Here is a 25,373-nt window from a genome sequence, read left to right on the forward strand (position 1 = left end):
GTGGGATCACAGCGTGACTAACAGATTGACATATGCAATAGATTCACAGGAGTAGCTTGTAGTAAGGACACCTATGGAAGGAATTCCATTAAATGCTTGATGGGTTTCTTAGATGTAGTTGATCGCTTGCCTTATTTAGGTAGTTTAATTTGGACATTCTGAAGGCAGTTGAAGAATAGGGTAGGAAAAAAAATTCGGCTTAGTGAATGGCAGATTGTATGATGCTTGTGTACAAAGTGTGATATAATGCATAATAGCAAGGCATGGACCTCCTGAAGGCAGAGGCTGTGTGATGAAAGGTGGAAAGAAATAGGCTAACACAGTCCACTGGATGGTATGTAAGGTTTATGAGGGAATGATTGGATGTAAGCAGAATCAGATGTTGGTGTGCAAGAGAGGAGACTGCTCTGGTGTGGACATGTGTTGGTGTATGAAGGATGACACTTGATAAATGCAAATGGAAGGAATCTGTTGTAGAGAGAGAGAGAGAGAGAGACAAGAAGTGGTGAAAGCTGATCTGTAAGGGGATCAGCTTGAAGAAAGGAGACAACAAAAGACCACGACAGGCGTTGAAGAACCATCTAGCCCACCTGAGAAAGAAAAATTGATGCCTTCCAAAATGTTAGGATTGAGAGGATGCAGAAATAGAAGCGATCTTGCATCAGTATCATTGGTTAATAGAACTACCTGTTGATTGTGTTGCTGAGTCACACTCCACTGACTGAATCACTCACTGGTGACATTGTGTATGTGTATGCCAAGGATGGGGCTTTTAATTACTGGTATAATCTATCTGGGTTTCTGTGTACCTAATTTCAGCCACAAAACTTAGATTGAATTGACGGTAAAGAATACATTTGCCAAAGGTACCAGTTATTGGGATTGAATCCACAAATTTGTGATTGATAAGTTTTCTTACCAACCCAACTACGTGCACACGCGCGCACACACACACGCACGCACACACACACACACACACACACACACACACACATATCTATATATAGGTTTGTGTTAGTTTTGTCAACATATAATCTGTTTACATGTCTATTTTGTTTAAATTCCTGCCTTATCTCTCTCTGCACATGTGTGTGTGTGTGTGTGTGTACACATACATATCTTGAGGTATGTGTTTCTTTATCTCATCTATCTAAAGTAGCAATTAACAAGACTCATTAATGATGTACTATTCTAGTACTGGTGGCTGTCCCACTGCTGCTGACCACTGTAACAGCTGTGCTAGTGTAATGAAGGCCAACAGTATAAACAATACAGAGTTGTTTAGCCTTGGAAGCAACCAAGTGTCAGTTTTCAAATCTATCACTGGTCATTTATCTTGTTATCCTGATCTAGTCTACCACCAAGCTCTTATTTTCTTAAACGAAATGAGGCCCAATGCTTGTGACTGCAATCATCACTAGGTTAATAGTTGTTAGTAGAATATCTAGTGTGTACTTTGAACTTTAAACTGGTTGTTAACCTTTTCATTACTGTATTTATTTTGAGATGCTTTGTGTTTCTTTCATTTACTTTAAATATAATACAGAATTTAGTAAAATAACTTAGTTATCATTCAGTTAGTGCTAGGAACATAAATTGTGACTAAGGTTTGGTGGAAGGTTTTAATTCAAAACTTATGAAAACAAGACATTTGTACTCAGAGCCAGAGCCGGTTTCAGCCGGGTTTTAAACACCTCATTCCTTCAGCCATTTCACATTTCTGTACTTTGGTCAATTTACATTGACTCTGGTTTATTATTGTTGTTGTTGTATTGAGTCTAATTTCCGGACTTTGGAGTATCCTAGATTGGAACTGAAGCCTGGTTGTTATAATCTTGGTTTTTCTAAGGAGTGAGTGTTATCCATTACCTCACTTCTAAAAATAATGACATTATATTCATTCTTTCTTTTATTCTTTGAATGGTTTCAGTCATAAGACTGCGGCCATGCTGGAGCACCACCTTTATTTTCTTTCAGTTTTGTTGTTGCTTTATGGCTGGGAGTTGGTCTCTGATTGCGCTTGTAGCAACTGATCTTAAATGGTTGGCTGGTCCAGTATCCTTGTTAGGAGTTTATCCAATGTTCTTTTTCTAATGTTTCCGTAGAGTTCTCTTTTATATTTCTGATTTCTTTAGGTAGGCATTTGGAGGAAGTATTTGTGAATATTTTTCATTGCTAAAAGAAAATCCTTTTATATGAAAAGTGGATGAATTAAAAAGGAAATGAAACCAAGAAATGAATAAACCCAATTACTTTCTAAAATGGTTTAAAAACATTGTTTCTTTTCAATCTTTTTTTCTCTTTAAACACTTTTTCCTCAATTATCTTCCTTTTCTTGTGAATTGGTAAAAATAGCAAAACAAAATACAGTCTCTGAGTATGTTTTCCTTATTGAGATAAGCAATGTCTTCAAGAATATCTTCTTCACATCATTACACATATCCGATTTGTTAAAGATTTTGCTTTATTTATCTTCTGATGTCTGTGTTTTTGTTGTTGTTGCTGTTGTTTTAGTCCTTATTAAGAAGTCGTTGAGCTGATAGCATCAGCAGAACATGGAATTAAAATAAGCATTTAATTTCATATTCCTACATTCTGAGTTGATATTTTTTTCTGACCCCCTGGAAACTAAAATATAATTATCCTTAAGTAACTGGAGTCATTACAATTGAATATGGCATTAAAATTTAGGCTTGAGATTAGTCAAAAGAAAATCATTACAATGGGAAAAATTGTGATGGAGGATGTGAGAGGTGGGTCATCATATATGCTGCTTAGTTTCAATTCCTGTTGTCTGTATGATTCAGTCTTCAAACCCTGTTCTGGTTAGTAAATATATTGTGAGGAAAGAATAATTGTAGTCAATGACTAATATTATTTTAATTATTCCAGCTCTTCCAACCTTATTAGATCTCTTCAGTGAAGCATAGCTTTCTGTGTGCTCACTGAATTTGTTGAGTGTATTTGTTAAGGATGAGAGAATGAATTACTCAAGTTGCTATGCACATGAAAAACAATAAATTGTTAATTAGAGATAATTACATGCTAAGAGAAAGACACTATTAATTGATGACTTCCACTGATGTCTTTATAAAAGAACTTGAATGTCACAAGTCACTTTCATCCTAAAAACCTGAGATCTTATGAGTGTGTGGCAGAGATGGTACAGCATGGGACCAAATGCTTTATAATATTGAATGTTGTTCTTACATTCTCTAGGTTCAAATCCCAAAGAGGTTACTTCAACTCTTCATTTCTTCAGGGTCGATAGAATAAGTCCTGAACAATTGTAGATCTATTTGACTTGAAATTCTTTGTGAATCTGTGGTATTGTAATCTGTGCAAGAAGTAATTATTTTAGCAGGTGTTGAGGACAGTCATTAACGAATCAGACTCTGATGCTCTACTATATTTGAATTGGAACTTTTTTACCATTCTAAATTTTATAAAAATCTACCATTTTATTCTTTGTAAACTTGTGATTTATTTCTGCTTGGAAATAATTACCTTGTAATTGGAAGTGTTTCCTAGGAAATGCTGCCATTAGCTCTCATGTTTAGTTAAATGTAAGGTTTCAAATAAATACAAAAACCGATTTGAAAATATTGTAATATAAAACGGAAAAACAAAAAAAAGAAATTTGCTAACTAAATAGCAGTAATTATCTTAGTTTTTCTCCAAAGCTTCTAAATCTTTTAGTATTAAAAGATAAAATAAGCTATCTTTAAAATGTCAAAATGTTTAATAACTTCCTGTTGAAAAATGAAATTGTGTGTGTGTGCGTGGGTGAGAGAGAGAGAGAGAGAGAGAGAATGAGTGTGTGGTGTTTTTGATATGGTTTTATGGCTGGTTGTTCCTGCTATCACCAGACTGGGTTCCTTTTATTATGCCATCAGCACATGTTCTTTTCTGTGGAACAACCAAAGAACCCGCTTTATTTTGTATCAGTACATTTATTCAGAGTTGCTGTCCTTTCAGATGGGTCATCTGCACAGGCTTGCAGAATGCACATCCCCTTTGCGTGTTCCTTCCTTCTTTTAGACATGGTTTTTACAGCTGGATACCATTTGTATTTAGAACCATTTAACTGCATGGATTTGGTGCAATTTATGGTGTCAATGGCCCCCATGAGGTTGCTGTAAAATGTCCTCTACCTCATTTGCTTTTGTTTCTTACATTTTCTGACAGAGGGCAATGATTCTATAAAGGGATTCTGTTTCTATAACCGACCACTTTTCTGCAAGAACTGGGTGTATTTTATCATGCCATCTGCATTAGAAAAGAGGAACTTTTCACTTCTTTAGTTGTATTCTTCTGTTGTGTCAAATTTTTATTCAGAGTTTCTTCTATCCTAGCCATGTCTCTTTGTTAAATATGGAGATGGTTTTGCTCAGAATAGAATCATTGTGGCAGCGTAGTCAGAGTAAATAATAGTTGTCTTTGTGACAAAGGAATGAGGATTATAGATACGGCCAGGATTCACTGTACAAGCTGCACTTTTTTGTTAAAAAGTTAAACATTAAACAGAGAAATGAATTCCTGACCAGCAAGTAAGAGTACAAAGTAGATGTTGTGAAAGATTATAAATAATGAGATTATTTCATTTGTTAAATGAAAATGGGAATGATAAAGAAAATCCAAATGATTGGCATACATACATGCATGCATACACACATGTATGGATTTTATGATTAGACATGCCATCAACCATGCTTTTACATGGAGCAGATTCATGCTAGAACGGAAAATATGTGTAAAACAACCATAATAATAATAATAATAATACACACACACATATATGTATGTCCAGAGTTAACGTTGGTAGTTATACCAGTAATATAACGAATATTTTTATCCCTTAGCTGGTTATTCCAACCTCTAACTCTACTAACCTTATATATATATATATATATATACACATAGTTCGATCAATTAGTATCCGAACTGTTGCCATAGTAACGAAACTGAAGTACAGAGTAAAGCCGCTTGGCACAGATTGACCCCGAACTCTGCTGTGCATATGCACTAAGTTTTAACATTTTTAGCTCACCTCCACTGTTTACAGCAGTGATTGGAAGGAAGGTGTGTAGCATGTGATCGTTGCATTGACCATGACAGAGAAAGTTGAGCAGAGAATTTGCATCAAATTTTGCCATAAGCTTGGCGATACCTGTTCAGAGGCCTACGCAAAGTTTTCAAAAAGTTTTCGTTGTTCTCGACACAATCAAGGAGATCTTGTGCAACTGAAACCCGAGTGTCTTTTTGGTCAGCTGAAAGCAGTTTTGGCACAAACTTGGCAGACATGCATCTCATACCCAAATCTTTAGTGATAATGGACTGAACTGAACCATAACTAACCTAATATCCTGTGATAACTCATGGATGGTGATTCAATGATTTCCTCTCACATCTGCAATGTTTTTCTCAGTTCTGCTGGCTGCAGGTCTCCCAGAATGTTCATCAATATCGGCATTTTTTCGGCCATCTTGGAAACATCTGAACCATTCGTACACTCGTATGTGGATCATACACTCCTCTTCATACACTTTCTGCAACTTTGCGTTGGCCTCTGAGCAGGTGTTGCCATGACAACTTTCTCTGTCTTGATCAATGCGATGATCACACACTACACAACTTCCTCCCAAGCACAGCAGAGGATGCCTGTCAGTTTCTTTTGCTCTTTCTGAGAAAATCCTGGCATTTATCTTGCTCAAACTCCATTCCTATGTCTCTTGAGAATGTTATGACCAATTTTAATTGCCTCTCAATGTTGCTCATGTCACCAGAACATAACATTGGGTCATCAACTAAAAATGTGTGTTTGTTTTATTCTTTTCTGCATATTCCAATCTGTAACCCTGGGAATTCTTTGACAAGACCGACAAGGGGTCCACTGCCAGGGCAAACAACAAAATGGATCAACTAACACCTTGGAATATTCCTCTTGATCACCCAATTCTGTTTGTAACAACAGGTGTTGCTCTAGTAGTTGTTGGTGGTAACTGTGAAGACCATGTTGTGGTCAGTCTTTCAAGGACATTAACTGTAGCAGTTGGTCCATTGGCGAGGTGTAGGGATTCTGGTATCATCCATAAATCAGTGAGAGAGGGAGAGAAAGGAATAGATCATGATTGAGATGTATCCGGGGTGGGGGAGGTTATAAGTTATACAGAGGGGGTAAGGAGGGATGCTTCATAAGAATATGAGGGGAAATTTTAGTAATAGTAAGGAGGTAACTGTAGCAAATGATGGAGAGAAAGGGGGTGTTGGGAAGATGGGTTGTGGTTGGGGTATTGACAGGTGTTAGTCAGTTGGTCTGGTTATAAAGGACGTGCCAGTATATAGGGTCATGATTTTTACTTAGCTTGACATGTCTCCACCAGATGCCTCAGTCACTTGTCTCCTCTTCTGTGAGGCTCTGAAGATCGTTTCTCAACTCTTCATCCCACATCTTCTTGGCTCTAACTCTTCTACAGGTTCCCTCCATAACTGTGTGTGTGTGTGTGTGTGTGTGAGAGAGAGAGAGTTAGTTTGGTGGTACAAACAGAATGGTAGGACCCCAGTACCTGAATGAGAGTGAGTGGCTATATGAGCTGGCAGAAACGTTAGCACGCCGGGCGAAATGCGTAGCCATATTTCGTCTGCTGTTACGTTCTGAGTTCAAATTCCGTCGAGGTCGACTTTGCCTTTCATCCTTTCGGGGTCGATAAATTAAGTACCAGTTACGCACTGGGGTCGATGTAATCGTCTTAATCCGTTTGTCTGTCTTTGTTTGTCCCCTCTGTGTTTAGCCTCTTGTGGGTAGTAAAGAAATATATATATAAAAATATATATATATGAAGAATGTGTTTACTATATGTTGTTGTACACCTTTTACACTAGTTTTTAATTTATTTTTTTTTGGCTTGGGTCAAACACTAGAGTTTAAAGGTTATGGTCTGATGATGTGCATTTTCCGAGTCCCCCCTTCCCCCGTTCACGAGCACGCATTTTTTCATATTTGTTTACAGCAAGTTGTTTTACACCTATTACACTATATTTTTTTCTTTTTGCTTGGGTCAAACCCTTTAGTTTGACCGTTTGCTTTGCAACCATAAAATTCTGGCATCAATTTGGCTGTGGAGCACTTTGAATAGATATCGTTGCCTTGGACTGTCCAATACTGTAGGGGGGAGAAAAATATGGAAGACAGAAACTTTGCAGACACTCGTCTTTGTGAGTGTGAGAGAGAGAGAGTAAGGGAATGGCCAATAAATCAGTACATCAAACAAAAATATGATATTTAATCGAAATCATGTCTACCATCAGGATTTAATCATTTGAGAAGTAGACTAATAAAATAAATATCGGTTAAAGCAGAGAGGTTGATGAAATTGACGAAAACAGTTTAAAGCACTGACCAAGCTCGGACCTAGTCCAAGGATTGAAACCAATAAACGAAAGAAAATTCATATATCCCCCCCCCACACACACACACACGCTCCCTTTCAGTAAAAGTATGAACATTGAAACCTCATTTCTTTCAATAACATTAAACACATTGGATACCAGTTAGAAATGAGAAGATACAGTCATTGTTGTGAGTTGGAAGGGTCATTATGCCAGTAATAACACATGCACTGGTTCAATATCACTTCTTTATTGTTAGTCTGCCCAGTCTAACAACTTATTTGACTTGATTGAGAAATAATTGGCTATATAAGAGTAACTGAAAGTCCTGCTTTAATTCTTTGCTAAGTTAAGATGCTGTTAAAGACTTGTCTTCACTTGAGAGTCAAAGATATGTGGGACTGAGAGTTTGTCTCCCAAACTGTTGTTTGGTTCATCTTTATTTGTGAATCAAAATAGGTTTGCTAATTCAGTTTTCCATGATTCTCTCTGCTCTTCTTTGCATAATACTCGCATGCATTTCATTCCTATTTCAAAACACACACACACACACACCACACACACACACACCACACACATGTTGATGTGTGCAGATGTGTAAACTGCTAGGACATTAAATCCATACCTATTCATCAAACCATGATATGGTTATATATACATACCTTGCATGAACACATATTCTGCATGAATCCATTATATGAATATACAAATTTTTTGCATGAAACTATAGAATGTAAATCCATGTTAACTCAACACCAAGTTGCCATTTAACTCTCCAAAAGCTCAACTTCAACAATTTGATGGTAACTCAATCCAAAGGCAACTAATTTAACGTTTACACACATCAAATTTCCCAAATAAAATTACATGCAATATTTACTTTGAAATATCATTTAAACTAAATATATATATATATATATATATATATATATATATTATATATATATATATGGGCAACCGGATCGAACCATCTCAAGTGTAACTGCCCGAAATGGTCGTGACTTCTGGTACTTGACTGAGAAAAGGAAGTCACAAATGACCCATCTTTTTTGCCTGTCCTTCTAATTGTTGTTGTCTGCCTTTGTATTGTCTATCTGTCTGAACATTTTAATGCCCTCTATTGTGTTTTTGTTCCATTTATATATATATATATATATATATATATATATATATAGTGGTGGGAAGAAACTCAGGGAGAGCGTAACAGCAGGTGATTCTCAGAGGAGCAACCCCCTTTAGGCAAGTGTTTCGGCCTTTAGCTCCTGACATTCTTAGGGGGTCAGGCCACATCCGAGTCATGACTCCCGGATGTCCACCTGCTGTCCATTTTAGTACGCCTTGGGTGGGATTGGTTTCTCTGGTTTCTAGCACTGCTGTGATGTGTGCTGCGACCCTGAGAAGGGGCAAGTACTCATTTTCAGCAGGGTACGCTGGCGAGCACTCAGACAACCCATGTGTGAGGGTTCTTTTGTTCTCATGGTCCCAGCGGGATTCAAACCCAGATCGCCAGCTCCAGAGGTGCAGGCCTATATTTATATATATATATATAGAGAGAGAGAGAGATTACAAAAGGGATAAATTACCCTGGCAGATACAAACTGTTATTGATGCCGCCTATCCCACCACAATCCAATGACATAGTATTTAAGCTTAACCCATTAAGTCCCAGAGTACTTAAATTTCTGAATATTTAAAATTTTTACAAATGATTGAAAATTAGGTTAAAAGGAAAAAAATAATTATTAAAACTCCTTTACTTCAAGTAGAAATGGAAATACTTGGTGTCTTATAAATAGGACACTGAGACAATGTGATATAGCTTGTTTAATGTTCTCATTTAGTGTCCTGTTTATAAGACAGTGGGACTAAATGGGTTAAAAGAGATATTGACACTGGTCAGCTTCACTTGTATGTAGGTCAGTGTTATATATGCTGTAGAAAACATTTCTAATAAAAAAAGTTTGGGATATGAATAAATCTCCACTCTCCTCTTTGTTATCAATTATGCACACACACACACACACACATATAAATATTATTCATTGAAGTTTAGAAATGTACACAGATCTCTGTGTGCCGTTTGTCCTCCCCTTAAATGTGTTCATCTGGACGGGGCAAACAAAACAACGAACCAACTTTTTTCAGCTTCCAATCCAAAATTGGCATCACGTTAAAATGTTTTCCATATTTTTTCTTTGTAAGATTAGAAATGCTCATTAAATTGTCCAACTTCATCACAATTGTCTCAAGATATGTTGAGTAAATACTCAAGGAAGAAATTTATTCTGCATATAAGAACACATTCAGTGTTCTTTTGAAAAGTGGTCTGAGTGAGACAACCTGCCTTATGTACATGTGTGAGTGTGTGTGTACTGAAAGAAGCTCATTTTGTGTGTGTGTGTGTGTGTATATATATATATATATATATATATATATATATATATATATATATATATAATTTCATCATCTTTGTCGTTTAATGTCCACTTTCCATGCTGGCATGGGTTGGATGGTTTGACTAAGGATTGGTGAGCCAGAAGGCTGCACCAAACTCTAATCTGAACTGACAAAATTTCTATAGCTGGAAGTCCTTCCTAACGCCAACCACTCTGAGAGTGTAGTGGGTCGTTTTATGTGTCACTGGCACGAAGGCCAGTCAGATGCTACCGCCAACGACCACATTCAAAAGGTGTTTTTTATGTGCCACCAGCATGGGAGCCAGTCTGGCAGCACTGGTAACAACCATGCTTGAATATTGGTTTTCACATGCCAGTAAAGTGACGCTGGCAATGACCACGCTCGAATGGTGCTTTTTACGTGCCACCAGCACGGGAGCCACATATATGTATGTGTGTGTGTCTTTCTCCCACCACCACCACTTGATAATAACTGGTGCTGGTTTGTTTGTGCTCTCGTAACTTAGTGTTTTGCCAAAAGAGACTGATGGAGTAACAGGTCCCTCAGTGTGACATCTTGGCTGGTGCCTCAGTGTGACGTCTTGGATGGTGCCTCAGTGTGACGTCTTGGCTGGTGCCTCGGTGTGACGTCTTGGCTGGTGCCTCGGTGTGACGTCTTGGCTGGTGCTTCGGTGTGACGTCTTGGCTGGTGCCTCGGTGTGACGTCTTGGCTGGTGCCTCAGTGTGACATCTTGACTGTTTCATTTAACAACTGAAACAGGTAAGACATAAAAGAAGAAATCATATACAAATAGAATTTTAGGCGTAGGAGTGGCTGTGTGGTAAGTAGCTTGTTTACCAACCACATGGTTCCGGGTTCAGTCCCACTGCGTGGCACCTTGGGCAAGTGTCTTCTACTATAGCCTCGGGCTGACTAAGGCCTTGTGAGTGGATTTGGTAGACGGAAACTGAAAGAAGCCCGTCGTATATATGTATATGTATATATATGTGTGTCTGTGTTTGTCCCCCCAACATCACTTGACAACTGATGCTGGTGTGTCTACATCCCCATAACATAGCGGTTCGGCAAAAGAGACCGCTAGAATAAGTACTAGGCTTACAAAGAATAAGTCCTGGGGTCAATTTGCTCGACTAAAGGCGGTGCTCCAGCATGACCGCAGTCAAATGACTGAAACAAGTAAAAGGGTATATAATTTTGGTAATAAGTTTGTAATGTGCTTTGCAAGGATCCTCTCTGGCAATCAGAGGATAGGACTTCTGTTACTGGATGTGCAAGTGGACATCTACACATATGTGTAGAGTATAAACAAAGAAATTTCAACACGAGCGGATGGATTGAACAGGCTTTATTACATTTCACTACAATTGTTTCATCAGTTGCATCGTTATCAGCTGCTAATTGCCGAATGTTACATGTCTGCAATATTGTGCTAATATGATTCAATTACTGTAGACATGCAGCAAACACTGCATACATGTAATATGCAGATTTATGAAACTGTGCATATTATGTGTGTTTGTATATATGCATATATATATATAACTACATATATATATATGTATATATATATATATGTATGTATGTGTTTATATATTATCAATGCATGTATGAACACATGTGAATACATGTATTTACACATGTGGTATATATTTCTCTATATCTTGTTTAATTTTTTTCTTGTATTTTAATGACTCCCTGATTATTTTTCTAGGCAATACAGTACAAAATTTGACACTGAAATCTGGCATGGCCGTACACACACTGAGGTTCCTTTGGTGCGACTGGCTGAGTTTTCCGAGGAATTATTTGCAAGTTATTCTGGACCCGACTTAGGACTAGCATGTGAGGAAGTTAAAAGTAAGTCATCTTGTTTCATTGATGTTTCCTTTGAAAGGGTCACGGAGGTCATGATGGCCTGTGAAAGAAATTACACTTTATTTGCTTGTATATGTCTGTGAGCAATGAAAAATGATTTGCTTTCAACTTGGGAATTGCTTCTCTTATTTCACTGGTGCTAATTTATGTGGTAGGTATTTTATCTTGAGATTTGGTCACAAGTCTCCTCATATCTCAAGAATTTTTCTTAGGATTCTTGCAGAATATAGGATGGTACTTTTCTGCAGCTTGACTATATGACTTTCAATTCCCATCTCTTCCAGGCAGCATTTTGGTTGATGCGCCAAGTGAACCAATTACCAAAGGAATAATTGTCTTAATCTTCCACAGAGTCTTCAGTTCTGTGGCTAGATCCTGATATTTCTCAATTTTTTTTTCAATTTCTTTGTTATCGACTCTCCTATTATAGCGAACTGCAAAACCTACAATCTTACGCTGTTTATTTGTCTTCTAGAATCACATCTGGTCTTCTTGCTTTGATAGTATGGTCAGTCTTTATAGTGAAGCCCCACAAGATCCTGTACTTCTCATTTTCTATCACAGCCTCTCGTGTGTGTTCATTCCACTTTTCTGTTGTTTTGAAGCCACACTCTTGGCTAACATTCCAATGTGCTCTTTTGCCTTTATTATCATCATTTTTTTTTCTTTCAATTTTGTTTCCATTTCTTGCCAAGTGTCTTCCCGACTTCTAGGGCAAAGAATCTCACTGCATACATTGATAGGCCTTTAAACTAAACACACCAGATTGTTCATTTTCAAAATAAAAGTTATGTAAGAAAAAATTACATTGGTGGTAATCATTCTCACATCAACAATGCTCTTCTCAATACATGTGACATACCAGTTATTATAATTCACATCATCATCATCATCATTATAGATGTTGCACTGTATACACTATTGTAAGGTTGTTGATTGAAGACACTGTGTCTGCCAGGGGTTCATACTGTTTGTCAAGTCACAACAAGAACCTCAGACAGACAATACTTTATGCAATATGCGTGTAATTCCAAGTAATGCCGACTTTTGCAATACACCTAGATTGTAGGGTATTTCTAACGTTTCCAGATGTTTTTTTCAGACTGGGTGGTATTGAACCCACTGCTCTGATGACAATAGGGATAACCCTTAAGTTTGGCTCTTGTAGCTGCCACATCTTAGTGATCTCAGTTCTCAGGTCTCTATCAACCTTTTCTCTTTCTTTCATGATGATATGTTGATCTCCTGGCATTGCCACATTGATTATTAGGCACCCTTGTTTGTCCTTCCTAAAGGTTACTATATCCTATGTCTATATTATTATTATATTACTGTGAAGCTGGTAAGCTAGCAGAATGGTTAGCTCACTGGACCAAATGCTTAGTGGCATTTTCCTGGCTTTCTTTTCTGAATTCAAATGCTGTCAGGACTAGCTTTGTTATTTTACTTTCCAAGGTCAGCAAAATAAGTACCAGTCATGTACTGGGGTTGATACAATCAGCTTGCCCACCCCCTCTTCGAAATTGCTGGCCTTGTGCCTATAAAAGAAAATATCATCCTCATTGGGTATTGGGAATGTTGTCAGGTGCTCCTTTAATTTTTCTTGGTTGACAATAGAGTCGTTGGAACATCGGTCTTCATATTCTGTTGAAGGTTACAAGAGAGTATGAGCAACAATGGTTTACTATCAGGGTTTATTGACAGTTTCTAAAAATTTCCACTTGGTCCAGCAGCAACACCCCAGTGCTGCTATGTCTGTTTTGGTCAAACTCTACGGGTAGAGGTTTGTAGCAGCTGTCAGCAACCAGACCTGTTCTAGAAGATCTTTCTTGTAAACTAGGTCAGTATGTGTGTGGTTTTATATTCAAGTGATATCAGGTGCAGGTTGGATCAGCCCTCTGCTTTCATTTGGGAATAAAGAACATAGCCTTCGTCCACCTGTGAGTTACGGGGAGGCTGTGTGCTGGGCAAACATGAAACATGTCTTTGTGTATGTGAGTATTTTATGTATTTCACATTTGTACTTCCACAATGTTTTGGGCCATTTGTAGCAATTAAAAGAAGTCCTTGTCGTTAGGGTGTTGTGCCAGAAAATTGGTAGAACTTGGGAGAAAAATGCCTTGTGGTATTTTGTTTCATCCCTTTATGGTCTGAGTTTAAATCTCACTGAGTTCAGTTTTGCCTTTCATCTTTCTCAACTTCATAAAAAGAAAGTACCAGTAATGTACTAGGATCATTATAATTGACTGTACTCCTTTTCCAAACTTCAGGCCTGGTGCCAGAAATCATCATCATCATCATCATCAGTAGTAGTAAGGAGCTGGTAATTTGACACAAAACTGATTTTTGTCTGGGTCTCTTATAATTAATTGAGCCAAATTACAGTATATTAATTGGTATTTCCATTACTCACCCACCCACCCACCCACTTTCCCAAAGCACCATCACCACCATCCCTAACACCTTCATACTGACTATTACATTGAGTGAAACCAAAGTTTACTAATAAACCTATTAAAAGCCTCCCCGCCACCCCTCCCCCTTTTCCATACAAAATGTCACCCTGCTCCCTCTAATGATTATTTCCTGCAATGTTTTCCGTTATTTTCTTTTAAACACCCCACAGTCCATCCCCCTCCACCTGCTTGCCCACCCTCTACCCCCTAATCTGCTAATGTTTTGGGCTTCTCTCCATTTGCATTTCTCTCATCTTTCTAATTATCAAACCCTTTATTATTCGTGTCTGACCTTTTTCATCTGCCCCCATTGCTTCTCTCTCTCTCTATCTTCCTTCCAACCAATGCTTTCTTTATCATGGCCACCACCAACTGATCCATTCCTCCTATGCAGGCATCAGACTCTTTTCCTCTCTTTCTACATTGCTCTCCCTTCTTTTCCTATCACCTACCCCCACCCCTCCACCTATCTTTATATTTTTCTGCCTTCATCCTTTTACCCCAACCTCATGCCTCTTACCAAATTCTCCTCACTGTTTCTAACCCAATGATAAAACCCCCTACGTGGTCAGTTGCCCTGCTAGAAATAACAACCACATTTTTGATAATGTGATCTTGAGCACCTTGCATGTATGTTACAAAAGGATGAGATGGTCATGCCTGGAATGTCTTTGATCATAGGTTTACTCAGTCAGATCCGACCTGGAGCTAAGCAACAACAACTGTTTCTGATGGCCGTTTCTCCCATGCTCTCTCTCTCTCTCTCTCTCTCTCTCCAATGTCTCTTTTTCTTTATACATTTCACATCAATGCTCCTCCCTTTCTCTCAAACCTCTCCTCCTCTTCCTCTGTTTCTTTCCACACACACACACACACACACACACACATTTCCACTCTCTCCTTTCCTCTTGACATTATACAAATGCATCGGCAGATGTCTACGGAGAGAGACGAAATGGTGGAGCTGGGGAAATACAAAAGATTTGTTACATCCATTTGCAGTCACCAGCAGCCTTAGTCCTTTTTCATTTTCCCTTTCCATTTGCAGACTGATTCAAGCTTTCCCTCATTCCCATATCCTCACACACAAAACACCACCACCACCACCCTCTTTCCACCCATCATAAACTCTATACTTTATATTAATGTCAAACAATGTCTTCTCTGGGGTTTTTTTCTTTCCTTTTAATTTTTTTAAATGCTAATGTCGTTTACTCTTTTGTAATTAACTTTCCCTCTCATTCTGCTACAAAAAAAAACTGGATCTCTGTCAAGTTCAATAATGAATGTTCATTTATTCAGCCAATTGAACTTCCTATTCATTCGATTAACATAATGAATGTGAAATTGGCCGAGTATTCCAAGTACATATGTACCTTTTAACATAATCATCATGACCTGACCGAACTTTTGAATTATAAAAAGACACAGTCCATCCAATGAGCTTCTGCTGTTTTTGTTTGCTCCAAGATGGCATACGGTGGGATTGAACTTAGGATCTTCTGAACACAATCACCAAGGGTTCATCTATCAATGGCCCTTCATTATATCTGTAGTATCTTTCTACTTAGACTTGACTAACACACTTACTGGTAACTTTTCTGTATATTAGTGAAGTTAGTGTTAACATTTAGGTAAGAGAATATAAGGAACCTATTGAGAAATAATTATGGGATGAGGAGAAAAAAAATCTCAATATATCTCCATTGATATTATTTTAACCCTTTAGTGTTTGCATTATTCTACCAACATTAATCCTTTTTTATCCACATTGCCTTGAACTAATCAGGCATTATCTTGGTGCTATGAGATTTTGATGAGGTAGCTGTTAATTTTTAAAACAATATTGTAGGGTTGGTGTGAGAGACCAGATCTGGCCAGTCTGAACATAAAACAGGTAGAATACTTTTGGCTGGATATGGCCGGTTTAAATGCTAAAGGGTTAATTAATTTGACAAGTATGGGAGACAACTCTAGAAATGTTTCAGTCCGATTATGATCTTATCAGGAAAACTTAGATTTTGCCAAGGCAGGCAGTGATGAGAAAAGCACCAAGTAAATGTATGTACACAGAAACTAGAATTATAAAAAAAATAATGGCATCTCTGAGTAAGTTAGAATATTAGATGATCACTAGTATGTATTATAGCAACCTCACAAGAATAAGAGACAGTATTGACTTCAGCAGGATCTGAAAATAGAACTAAAGGCGATGACACTTCTCTTGATAGTGCTTATGATCTGTTCTGCCACACCACTGTGTCTCCCAACTCTGCTGGTCTTTTGTTAATAATAATTTCATAGAGTGTTGAGTGCTACAAAATAAAGGAGTTTGCTTTTGGTTGGCTGGGACCACAACAGGGTTTCGGTTCTTAGGAGTTGAAGTAGTTTCATTTGTTTTTCTGTGAATATTCTTGGGGAGGGAGGGCCCCAGCAGGATCTTTATTCATCATCTTCTTACTGTTCCCTCCAACAAACCCGGAGCATTTATGTCTAATCAAAAGAAACTAATTTCAGTTTTAAGTTTTAAAATATTCTTTGAATATTGAAATATAGGTGCAGTTGCATAATAAAAAGTTTGCTTCCCAATCACATGGTTCTGAGTTACCTTCGGCAAGTGTCTTCTACTGTGTGTGTGTGTGTGTGTGTGTGTATGTATGTATGTATGTATGTGTATATATATATATATATATATATATATAATTGCAGCATGGAAGGTGTTTATAAGCTATTTAAGAAACACACACATATATATGTCATGTAGTGTGTTTCTTAAATGGCTTATAAACACCTTCCACGCTGCAATTGTTTTCGTTCCAGCACACAATGTCAGATCAGGTCACCTGCTATGCAAGTACATCTCTGTAATATATATTTGTGTTTATCTTCCACTACTGCCTGACAAAGAATGTTGGTTTGCTTATGTACACGTCATATAGCAGTTCAGCAAATGAGGTCGATAGAATAAGTACCACTCTTAAAAATAAGTTCTGCAGTTGGCTTGCTCATCGAAACGTTTCCAAGGTGGTGCCCCAGTATGGCAGTAGTCCAATAGCTAAAACAAGAGAAAGATAAAAAAAATTCCAGGTATAATACCAGTAATAAACCATGTCATATGAGGCTGAAGTAAAGTAGAATGCCTGAAGTATGGGGGAAAAAATCTGAATTTTTAGAACCCGACTTGCCATGATCTGTTCACTTCATGCCCCCCCCCCCACCCCTGCTGGCTCTCTTGTCTCAACTCTGTGTTGATGTCCACAGACACACACACACAACAACAACAACAGCAACAACAACATCATACAGGTCACAGATCACAGTTTACCTAATCTCCCAGGCTATTAATTAGTGATTTTATAATTGGAATTAGGAAAGCAGTGATTAAGTAGTTGTGCTGGAGGCAGATAGGTTTACAACAAGCTTTAGGTGTGTGTGTGTGTGCACGTGCATTTATCTATGTATATGTGTATGTATGTATATATATATATATATATATATATATATATATATACATACATACACACACACCTATCAAAGTAAGTATATATGCACACATACATACATATATATATATATATATATATATTTATATATACACACACACACCTATCAAAGTAAGTATGTATATATATTTATATATACACACACACACACCTATCAGAGTAAGTATGTATATATATGTATGTATATACTTACTTTGATAGGTTTCGGCCAGTATTGGTCCAGGCCATGTCTAACTTAAAAGCTCCACCTGGCGAAGGCATTCAAATCAAGATTCGGACATGGCCCACTTAATTATAGAGAGTTATTGATAAGTGCCAATCTCTGTGGAGAGAACCTGTGGTAGAAGTAGTCCCAGGAAGACATGGGATGAGGTGGTGAAGCATGATCTTTAACTTTGAGCCTCACAAAGGCAATGACTGCTGACCGAGACCTTTGGCGATGTGCTGTGCTTGAGAGGACCCATCAAGCTTGGTGCATCTGTGCTGGTGGCACGTAAAGGACATCTTTTAAACGTTGGGTGTCATGAGGCAAAGTGGCTGAGTTCCTTTCAATCACTGGGCCCCATAAAGGCAATGACTGAGACCTTTGGCATTACGTTGTGCTTCAGAAGAAAACCAATCAAATGCCAAGCAAAATTGTTGTCGTGGCAGATACTGGGGTCATGTAGAGGCTCCCCAGTGTCATGCAAATGGCACCTGTGCTGGTGGAACATAAAAACACCCATTACACTCTTGGAGTGGTTGGCGTTAGGAAGGGCATCCAGCTGTAGAAACCATGCCAGATCAGATTGGAGTCTGGTGTTGCCTTCCAGCATGCCAGCTCAGTCAAACTGTCCAACCCATGCCAGCATGGACAATGGACGTTAAACAATGATGATGATGTTATATATACATATATATATAGACACACACACACACACACACACACACATATTGGTTTGGCAAGAAAGTAATTTCATTTTTCGCAAATAGTTACAACTATTTTGAATGACTTTTGTCAATGTTAAGATTTTTTACTTTTGACATTTTGATAGCTGTTACTTTTAGCTTACTTCAGAAGCAAATTGCGTGTAATTTTATTTACAGCTGTTAGTTCAGTGTCAATTTTAACATGGAGTGCAAAAACAAACATTTTTGCCACATTTTACTTTTTTATTTCCATGAAGGCAAGAAAGCTGCTGAGTCTCACAAAGAGAAATGTGAAGTTTATGGTGTTGATTGCTTAACAGAACACACATGTCAGAAATGTTTTAAAAAATTCCGTTCAGGATATTTTTCACTCAAAGATGACCAACATTCTAGTTGACCTACTAAAGTTGATTATGAACAACTCAAAGCCATAATTGAATCTGATTGTCATGTAACTGTGCGGGAGATTGCAGAGAGGTTAAATGTTATCACACACAACAATTGAGAACCACTTAAAATGTTTTGGACTCCTTAAGAAGCTTGATATTTGGGTTCCACAACAAATCAATATTTGCGATCTGCATCTCAAACGCAATGAAATTGACCCTTTTTTTTTTAAACGAATCATCACTGGTGATGAAAAATGCAATGTCTACAATAACATCAATCATTGACAATCATGGTCCAAGCATAATGAACCAGCACTAACCACATCGAAAGCTGAATTGCATCAAAGAAAGGTCATGTTGTCAGTTTAATGGGATTACAAAGGTGCTGTGTACTTTGAGCTGCTTCCAAGGAACCAAATGATCCATTCAGATGTTTACTGTTAACAATTAATAAAACTGGAGGAAGCAATCAAAGACAAACGGCCAGAATTGGCAAATCATAAAGGAATTGTGTTCCACTATGACAACTCTAGACCACATACGTCTTTGCTAACTGATGAAAAATTATTGGAGCTTGGTTGGGAAGTGATGTCACATCCACCATATAGCCCTGACCTTGCACCATCAGATTACCATTTATTCTGAAGTTTGCAAAATTCTTTGAATGGTAAAACTTTCAATAATGATGATGGCCTGAAATTGCACTTGCTTCAGTTTTTGGCTGATAAGAACCAAAATTTCTTTGAATGCAGAATCAAAAAGATGACAAAAGGTTATTGAACAAATTGGAAAATATATAATCGATTGAAGTTCATTCTTTGTATGTAAAAAAAATGACTTTTATTTCACACTTAAAGACTAAAATTACTTTCTTGCCAACCCAGTATTCACACACACACACACACATATTAATATATATACACTCACATACCTACATGCATACACACGCATACATCTATCTTTCTATATATATATATATATGCTTGTGTGTGTTTGTGTGTGTATACATACATAATATATATATATATATATATATATATATATATATATACATACCCACACATATATATTGGGTGTCCCAAAAGTCACTGATGGATTTCAGTTTTTAATAACTTCCTTAACTTTACAGATAAATGCATGAAATTTTGATATAATATATAAAAGACATAATGGAAATTAATATGTATGAGTCAGATGTTGCAACACGACTTCATCACACATGAAAAACGATATCACTTAAATGGAAGCCATTTTTGGTTTCACACTTCCATGCTCTTTCCAAAACTTGCACCATAACACCCTCAAGAGTTTCAGACCCCACTTCTCTGATTTCTCTATTGGTGTTCTTCCTTCAGTTACACCAAGATCTCTGGTTTGTTGACGTAAACCCTCTCTTTCAGGCCAGTTGACATTGCTGTAGTGGGACATGATTCTCTCTCCAAGGCACTGCCATAGCAACTGCATTGTTTCTCTTGCGGTATGAGCAGTTGTCCTATCTTGCTGGAACCATGTGGGAGGACTACTTTGAATGGCCTTCACGTTCCCCAGACTTGACTGTTTTTTGGAGAGACATTTTGAATATGTTGTGTAGGAGGGAAGGCAGTGAAGAAGTCTGTTTTTGTAAAAGTGTTTAGTTTGGAAGTGAAGTCATAGTGTGTGTGTGTGTGTGTGTGGTGCAGTATGTAACATGACATGGCTTGCAAATTCAAGACAGTTTGTATAATGTGACTGGCATCTGTGCTAGTGGAGCGCTAAGAGCAGATTCCGAATGTGATTGTTGCCAGGGTCGCTGACTAGCTCCCATGCCGGTGGCATGTAAAAAGCACCGTTCAACCGTGATCGTTATCAGCATTACCTTACTGGCACTTGTGCCGGTGGTACATGAAAAACAACATTCGAGCAAGGGTGTTGCTGGACTGGCTCCTGTGCAGGTGACACGTAGAAACACCATTTGAGCGTATCCATCGCCAGTACTACCTGACTGACTGGCCCTCGTGCCGGTGGAACATAAAAGTACCCACTACACTCTCAGAGTGATTGGCGTTAGGAAGGACATCCAGCTATAGAAACTTTGCCAGATCTGATTGGAGCCTGGTGCAACCATCTAGCTCATCAGTCCCCAGTCAAACTGTCCAATCCATGCCAGCATGGAAAGCGGACGTTAAACGACGATGATGATAGAATAGTGTTACTTCTACTAGTTAATGTTTGAAGAACAGTGTGGCAGAGTTTGTCATGTAACCAAATATATAAAGTACAGATATGTATAGAGGCATCCAAGCCATGCTCAGTGATGCTTTCAGTAAGGTGAAGGTCAGAAGTGAGTACAGCTACAAATTTAGTGTGCAGGTAGGAGTTCACCAAGGTTCGGTTCTCAGCCCCCTCTTGTTTATCATAGATCTCTAGGCCTAACTGAGAAATTTAAAACTGGTTGCCCTTGAGAGTTCCTCTATGCTTATGACTTTGTTCTTATTGCTGAATCACTGCAGAAATAGAAAAGAAATTTCAGGTGTGGAAGCAAGGTCTGAAATCAAAGGGCCTTAGAGTTAATTCAGCAAAGACCAAAGTCTTAGTAAGTAGAACAGACAAATCATGAATCCTTTCAAGGGTATAGCCCTGCTCGATATGTATTGTAGAAAAGGTGTAAGTAGAAATTCTATATGGTGTACCCAGTGCAAGCTATGGACAAATAAGAGGTACAGTAAAATCACAGAAAGGTTATCAGAGAAAGTAGTTTTTGTTTGTGGTAGTTGTGCAGGAAATAGATTTCCTCAAATGTGGCACCTTTGGAGGTTGTAGATAATTTTCTTTACCTAGGTGATTTAATTAGCGGCAGTGGTGGTTGCTCTGAAAGTGTACTTACTGGAATGAGAACCGGCTGGGTATTATCTTTGTTGGTCACAATATGCTTCCCCTCAGAAAGAAAGGCAGATTGTCAGATGTTACACAGCAGTGAAACAAGGGCTGTGACTGCAGAGGACATGTGAAGGCTTGAAAGAAATGAAAGCAGCATGCTCCACTGGATGTGCAATGTTAGTGCAGGCACAATAAGGTGTAAATGGTTTCTGCATGGCCTCTGTCCCCCTCTTGGTTACATCTTCACCGTCTTTCCACTCCATCTGAGGAAGCCATGTCTCTCTTGTAATGCAAGACACCTTTTCTGTCCCTCTGTACCCACCATCCAGTTGTGGGGTCTTGTCCTACAAGTTACTTGATCACCTCAATGCTGCCAGTGCCACATAAAAAGCACTCAATACACTCTGTTAGGTGTTAGGAAGAGCATCCAGTTGTAAAAACCATGTTAAAATAGACATCAGATACTGTCCAATCCATGCCAGCATGGAAAATGGATGTTAAATGATGATGAAAAGCTATATAATTGTTTTAATGGCTATTTTTCCATTGATGCATGGTTTAGCCTCAAAGTAGATTTTCCATGGCTGGGTACCCTTCTTTTCACTAAACCCCACCTGTTTCAAGTAAAACAACATCTCTCCACATGGCTGGGCATGTTTTTGCAGAAGGTTGAAAATGGGCAACGTTAATTGTGAGACAGTGACACACACACACTATCATGTGATGTCAAAATGAGGAGACATGTCTCTCTCTCTCTCTCTCTCTCTCTCTCTCTCTCTCTCTACACACACACACACACACACATGCACAAATGTACATGATTGCATGTGATGCTCTTTCACTCCAATTGTGAGGAATGAATCTTTCCTCTGTTTGAACGATGAAGCTACTTCCTCATTGTATTTATAATGGAAGCAGCAAAGGATTGCACAGACTCTTGTACTCTTAACAAGAACCACTGTGGGACAATGGGTGTGTGTGTATGTGTGTTGTGACACATGCCTGGCATTCTCAATTATTGGTAGGCTTACAGTTCATCTTTTTTCCACCCAGATCCATTAATGTGGCTTGGATCTACCCTAGGCTATGGTACTAGACATTTGTCCAAGATTCCACATGGAAGGATTCGTTCTGCAACCACACACACACACGCCATGAAGCTTATACAAAATTCAGTTCCTGCAATGTGAAATGAAGTTGTGACCATCTTGTTTACATGACACAGTAGCCATCTTCCAACCACTTGATCTACTTCACATGGTTACTTTTTTGTTTCTGTTTTTTTTTTTTTGTTTAGCATTTAGTGTTTAAAATATGGATTTAGAACAGAAACTAAAACAAGAGGGAAAGTTGGAGAGAATGTCAGACAATGGAACGAAGAAAACACAGAAAGCGTTTTTCTGATGACATTTCCAGAGTGTTTAAATTAATTTACTGTTGGCATTATCTTGCAGATCTTGTTTAGACTTCTGATCTTATGGCACAGCTTCAGCAAACATGGGTGGGTTTGTGTGTGTGTGTATGTATAAAGTTGTTTATATGATTGTGTGTGTGTGTTTGTAATTAGATTGGTTGGCATGTGTCTGTGTGTAGTATCTATATGGTTTTCTGTATATTGTTGTTTGTATCTACATATTCTTGTATGTGTTATATGTTAAATTGCAATAGAGTATCTGTATATACATACATACATACATACATACGTGTGTGTGTGTGTGTGTGTGTGATATGTATGCACATCTGCAATATAAAGTTTATATATATGTTATTTAATAGACACAGTACATGTTTTTATGTGCTATTATTAGTTTCATATGTTGAGAAATACCTCAAACATATTCATCAGGCACAAACCACATATCATAACGAACTAAAAATTGAATGATAGGAGATATGGAAAAGGTTGAAAAGGAAGCATATAGAAAATGTGGAAGGTTAAAAAACAGAAAATGCAAAAGTAAAAAGTAAAAAAGGTGAACGAGTTATCGTCCTTAGGCTTTGAATTATAAAGCTGGAAAGATATCAAGTTAATCAGATATAGGTGAAATTTTTCAGTTCTTCAAAATGTACTTAGGCATATGTTTACAACTGCTGAAAATTTCAGGCCTAGAGTTTTGTAGTGAGTTAGGGATCCCAGATCTGAAAAGAATGTGAGCTTTTTCAGTTAAATATAGCTTACATTTACTTGATCCATTCACATAATGTGTTGATTTTTCAATTATTTTCTACTTAATCACATGTGGTATTGCATTAGATTTCAAACTCCACATGTAGCTAGCCAACTTAGTAGTTTGCTTTTGTCCTCCTGTCAGAAGGAGGCTATGTTATTGGCATAGCGATTTTTAAATTCACCTTCACATAATCCAATATAGGTCTTCTTATCAATTGTATTATTGTTTAGGGTTGCAGTAACTTTTGCCTCATATGATAGATTTATTCATACATCATTGGTCAAGTGGACAAGATCCTGGGTCACAACAGTTACAACTGGATTTAGGCTCTTGGTATTGACCACTTGTAATGTTACTCTTCATATTGGGGCAGCAACAATATGATAATTTCACAGAACGCCAATTTTTCCTGTATTTGTGAGTTACTGGAAAGTGTTTGTCTAGGAGAGACAGAAATCTTTTACCTGTGTTAGTTTTTATATTAACCCATGAACGGAACTTAGTTATACAGTTCTATATTTAAGAGATGAGGAATTATGTACATTATTTACATTTGATGGATATTTGTCCTCATCTTGTTTGTTGTTAACAGAACGTTTCGGCTGATTATACCCTCCAGCCTTCATCAGATGTCTTAACCACTACGCCATATGCCCACGGGCATATGGCGATGTGGTTAAGAGCATGGGCTACTAACCCCAAGATTCCCAGTTCGATTCCAGGCAGTAACCTGTATAATAATAATGATAATAATATCCTGCCCATATCCTACGCAAAATACTTTCTATGTAATCTCAAGTTTTAAAACAAACATAATTTTCTTATGGTTTCTTAAACATTCTCAAGAACAACACTTTGTACAAAACCAAATATATGGTACCCAAGGTATAACACCAACATGAACTTCCAACTTGTTGTCCCTTGAGGTCTCTGGGTGAGACTTGGAGCCAACTTGTACAAATGTAAAGCAAAAGTCAAACATAAAATAATAATATTGAAAAATACCTTAGGAATGAGAACCCAGGTTCGAAATTTCCCAAAGTCACCTGATGAAGGCTGGAGGGTATATCAGCCGAAACGTTGTGTTAACAACAAACAAGATGAGGACAAATATCCGTCAAATGTAAATAATAGTTATGTTTTAGATGTTACACACGAACAGAAAATATGACAGTTTCAGTAGCATTATAACCCAAACTGTCTAACCTTTCAAATAAAGGTATTGACGTAAATAGATTGTCCACATATATATATATATATGTATATATATATATTATATATATATATATTATATATATATATATTTATATATATATATATATTTATATATATATATATATATATATATATATATATATATATATATATATATATATATACACACACACGCACACACATACACATATA

At 37.6% G+C, this 25,373-nt stretch overlaps 1 protein-coding gene across 9 annotated transcripts in view; it reads left to right on the forward strand.

Annotated features, from left to right (window-relative positions):
* The window catches only part of LOC115220774 (PP2C-like domain-containing protein CG9801), a 143,817-nt gene that overhangs the window by 67,349 nt on the left and 51,095 nt on the right, over positions 1–25,373 (forward strand). For all 9 annotated transcript variants that reach the window (XM_029790916.2, XM_029790918.2, XM_029790915.2 and 6 more), the window contains one exon: positions 11,519–11,664. In XM_029790916.2, the coding sequence (XP_029646776.1) occupies positions 11,519–11,664 (146 nt within the window). The remainder of the gene's footprint in view (positions 1–11,518; positions 11,665–25,373) is intronic.

This window comes from Octopus sinensis, linkage group LG17 (genome assembly GCF_006345805.1).
Source record: "Octopus sinensis linkage group LG17, ASM634580v1, whole genome shotgun sequence".
Taxonomy (NCBI): Eukaryota; Metazoa; Mollusca; class Cephalopoda; order Octopoda; family Octopodidae; genus Octopus; species Octopus sinensis.